Here is a 3850-nt window from a genome sequence, read left to right on the forward strand (position 1 = left end):
TATTTTGTTCTTTTGGGGGGTTTCAGAGGCTGGCGCCTCGGCGTCATTAGACTGTCTACTGGGTCCACCGCAATCACGAACACCTCCACCAGGTGGCGCCACAAGGCAGGAACTGCGGAGTCCAGTACCGGCGAGTGTCCCTCAACACCGGGCCATGGTTTCCAACCACGAGGAAACAGATACAGAAGAAGTCGCTACCAGATTTAAAAGAAAAATTGCAGCGATAGGGTCAAATAGGATCCTGAGATGAAAATAACTTTAAAAAGTCTTAAGTACATGAGATAAAACTTTTCTATTTGCTTCTGTAAGTTTACCAAGATTTGTAATATCAAGACAACACTCTCACCAAAGTATTATCCCATTTCTTTTTTCATAAAAATATGGAATTTAGAGTTAGAATGAACTTGAAAGGCCATGTGATCAGTCTGGTCTAGCTTTCCAACCTAGAGAGGAAATCACCGGGATCATGTTTTGGTCGTCAATTAGCCATCAAATACACGTAATTACTCAAGAGTCTCCCTGTGTCAGAAAAGTATAAAGGGAAATGGTTTCAAATATATCATTAGCAATAATATCTTTGAATTTATATAGCTCTTCTCTCAAGGAACAAAGAAAATAGTTTAAATATTACCGTATTAATTGTTTTAATATCCCTCTGGGTTGGTTAGGAAGCAGGTATTATGGTTAATTTAAATCAGTTGGCTATGTCAAGTGTCTAGGGGCTGACAACCGTAAATGTCAGACCCTTCGAGGAAAAGCGGAGCTGGAACTGGCCGCGGTCTCGGGATCGCTTTATTTCGATTAATATCTGAATGCTGACCTCGGACATGAAAGTAGGAATCACTGGCATTGATCGACACTTGTACATTACATTACATTCTGTAATGGGATGGAAGACCCCATTTCTTCTTCCTCAGAGGCGAAATGATCGTCTCCGTCTTCACGCCTTCTGTTCTCCTGCCATCGGCCACCTTGACTCCCCACCGTCCCCCGCCTTCCAGCCTCTTGGCTCACATTAGGCAGCAGCCTGTCTGCACCCACGACCGCAGCAGCCGCAGCGCCCGCCCTGTGACACCGCCCCCCCAACCCCCCACCCCGGTCCGGCGTTCCAGGGCGCCAGAAGCCGTGTGGCCGGGAGCCTCGGATTGGCCGTTGCTAGGTGACGTCGCCTGAGCTCACGTGATGAGTGTTAAATGCCCACCCTGCAGGAGCCCGCCCCACAGACAATCGTAAAGCCGCTCGGGGCTGCTCACCTGCTCCCACCTCCTCCCGGAGCCCAGGCCAGGCCCCGCCACCCCTGCCCCCTCCGCTTTCCGCCCCCCGCCCGAGCCCGCGCTGGGCAAGGAGCCGAGGAGCCCGAGAGACGGAGAGAGGATGCGGCCGGCGGCAGCTGTCCCGAGCAGTGCACGGTGATCGCCTCCCCCAGAGGAGGAGTTGCCTAGACCGTTGCTACATTTCTTGTTTTCCTCCCCCCTCCCCCTCTGTAATTACATTGGCTGCTGGAGGGGACAGAGAGAGACGGAGGAGGCGCCTCGCTACCCCCCTCGCGCCCGCCACCCCTGCTCTTTCCCGTCCCGGGCCAGGATGACTGGAGTCTTTGACAGTCTGGTGGCTGATATGCACTCGACCCAGATCACGGCCTCCAGCACGTACCACCAGCACCAGCAGCCCCCGAGCGGCGGCGGCGCTGGCCCCGGCGGCAGCAACGGCAGCAGCCTCCACAAGCCTCAGGAGTCGCCCACTCTCCCGGTGTCCACAGCTACCGACAGCAGCTACTACACCAACCAACAACACCCGGCGGGTGGTGGCGGCGGCGGCGGCGGCGGCTCGCCCTACGCGCACATGGGTTCCTACCAGTACCACGCCAGCGGCCTCAACAACGTCCCGTTTTCAGCCAAGAGCGGCTACGATCTGGGCTACACCGCCGCCTACACCTCTTACGCTCCCTACGGGACCAGTTCGTCCCCGGCCAACAACGAACCTGGTATGCTTAAAGTTGGCATCACGGGTGCCAAATCGGTCTAGTTACTGGGGGGTGGGGGCGGATAAAAATGTTTGGGGCGGGATCTATCTGGAGCCCTGGCCTTTCACATTGCTTGCTCCCTGCTCGCCTCGCGCCCTTTACCCTCCTAAATCTTCAATCGGCCGAGGGTCACAGGATACGTCCCTCAGGAGGTGGGACCTCAGGTGGTGGCACCAGGCGGCCTCGTCAGCCGAGGTGCATGCCTCACGGTAGCCTCATTTCCCTACCACCTGCTGCTCCTCTATCCAAGGTTTGCGCCGGTCTTCCCCTTCCCAGGAGGGGCCAGCTCCCGGGTTCGTTGGCGGCATGGGTCGGAGCGTTGCAAAGTTGCGCCAGAGCTCAAAGCAGCGTCTCCAATAGCCCGCCTCCCGGCTTAGGCAAAGTTCCACTTTACCCTCCCTGCGGGCGGGCACTCCTGGGCTCCCACGGTTGCATGTTTCTCACGATTCCATTTCATTGCAGAGAAGGAAGACCTCGAGCCTGAAATCCGGATAGTAAACGGGAAGCCAAAGAAAGTCCGGAAACCTCGAACCATCTACTCCAGTTTCCAGCTGGCGGCTCTTCAGCGGCGTTTCCAAAAGACTCAATACCTGGCACTTCCCGAGCGAGCTGAGCTGGCGGCGTCTCTGGGCCTCACCCAGACTCAGGTGAGGGTTCACGGCCTGGGAGGCATGAGGAGGGCACTGGCCTGGGATGGCCGGGAAGCAGGCAGGTTGAGGACTATGTTTTTCTTAAGTAATTTTAAGGATTTCGAGGCCGCGCCTTGGACCTTTTACGCCCGAAGCTGACATCCCCCAGGTGATGTGATGGAAGGGAAGTGCCAGTGTGGGCAGAAATCGCGTGCCAAGTTGTCCTTCTGCGCACTGCTGATTAAGCGGGTACAACAGTTGGCCCTCTTGACCCCCTCCGCGGTCACTATCAGTCTCCGTGCACACACATCGGCTGTCTCGGTTTGTTGTTATTGTTGTTTTGAGAATACCGCTCCTAGGAACAGACACAGCCTCCAAGGCCGCGGCACGTGATCCGGTTACCTGCCCAGGCTGACAATCCACCCCACTCCCACCCCGCGCCCCTTAGCGGCGGTCTTCCTAAGATTCCTCCCTTCCCCTATCCCAGGCCGAGTTTCCTCCACTAATGCTCAGGTCCCTTTTCCACAAAGGTCAAAATCTGGTTCCAGAACCGCCGATCCAAGTTCAAGAAGATGTGGAAAAGCGGTGAGATCCCTTCGGAGCAGCACCCGGGGACCAGCGCTTCGCCACCTTGTGCTTCGCCGCCGGCCTCGGCGCCGGCCTCCTGGGACTTCGGCGCGCCGCAGCGGATGGGGGGCGGCGGCGGCGGCCCGGGCAGCGGCGGCAGCGGGGCGGGGAGCTCCGGGTCCAGCCCAAGCAGCGCGGCCTCGGCGTTCCTGGGCAACTACCCGTGGTACCACCAGGCCTCCGGCTCCGCTTCGCACCTGCAGGCCGCCGCGCCGCTGCTGCACCCGACGCAAACCCCGCAGCCACACCACCACCATCATCACCACCACGGTGGCGGCGGGGGCGCCCCGGTGAGCGCTGGAACGATCTTCTAACCCCCGGAGACCGCGCCAGAGACTGAGAGTGCAGAGACCAGTTATCCTCACTGCTCGTCCCCAGAGCCAGAGGGTCCTTCCGTCCGGCCCGAGGATGCCACCCACCACTCGCGGAGGTGGCGGCCCGAGATGGCCTGCCCCCAGGCCCTGCTACCCTCGGGGACTGGAAGGCGTGTTCTCGCGCGCCTGGCTCCTCTCGGAGAAACCCGGCATCCGCGGGAGAAACCCTGCCACGGCGGCCTTGCCGACCCGAGCCC

At 58.8% G+C, this 3850-nt stretch overlaps 1 protein-coding gene across 1 annotated transcript; it reads left to right on the forward strand.

Moving 5' to 3' along the window:
- The first annotated feature begins 1319 nt into the window (after positions 1–1319).
- DLX2 (distal-less homeobox 2) lies at positions 1320–3593 on the forward strand. Its single transcript, NM_001192662.1, has 3 exons — positions 1320–1984; positions 2486–2670; positions 3183–3593. The coding sequence occupies exons 1-3, from the start codon at positions 1585–1587 to the stop codon at positions 3591–3593; spliced, it is 996 nt and encodes a 331-aa protein (NP_001179591.1). The 5' UTR covers positions 1320–1584.
- Positions 3594–3850: the final 257 nt, after the last annotated feature.

Source organism: Bos taurus, chromosome 2 (genome assembly GCF_002263795.3).
Source record: "Bos taurus isolate L1 Dominette 01449 registration number 42190680 breed Hereford chromosome 2, ARS-UCD2.0, whole genome shotgun sequence".
Classification (NCBI taxonomy): Eukaryota; Metazoa; Chordata; class Mammalia; order Artiodactyla; family Bovidae; genus Bos; species Bos taurus.

Excerpts from the sequence above, each read along its gene's own strand:
- DLX2 (NM_001192662.1), top strand. The coding sequence starts at position 1,585 with ATGACTGGAGTCTTTGACAGTCTGGTGGCTGATATGCACTCGACCCAG. Across the intron at positions 1,985-2,485 it reads CCCGGCCAACAACGAACCTG|AGAAGGAAGACCTCGAGCCT; the intron begins GTATGCTTAAAG and ends ATTTCATTGCAG. Across the intron at positions 2,671-3,182 it reads TGGGCCTCACCCAGACTCAG|GTCAAAATCTGGTTCCAGAA; the intron begins GTGAGGGTTCAC and ends TTTTCCACAAAG.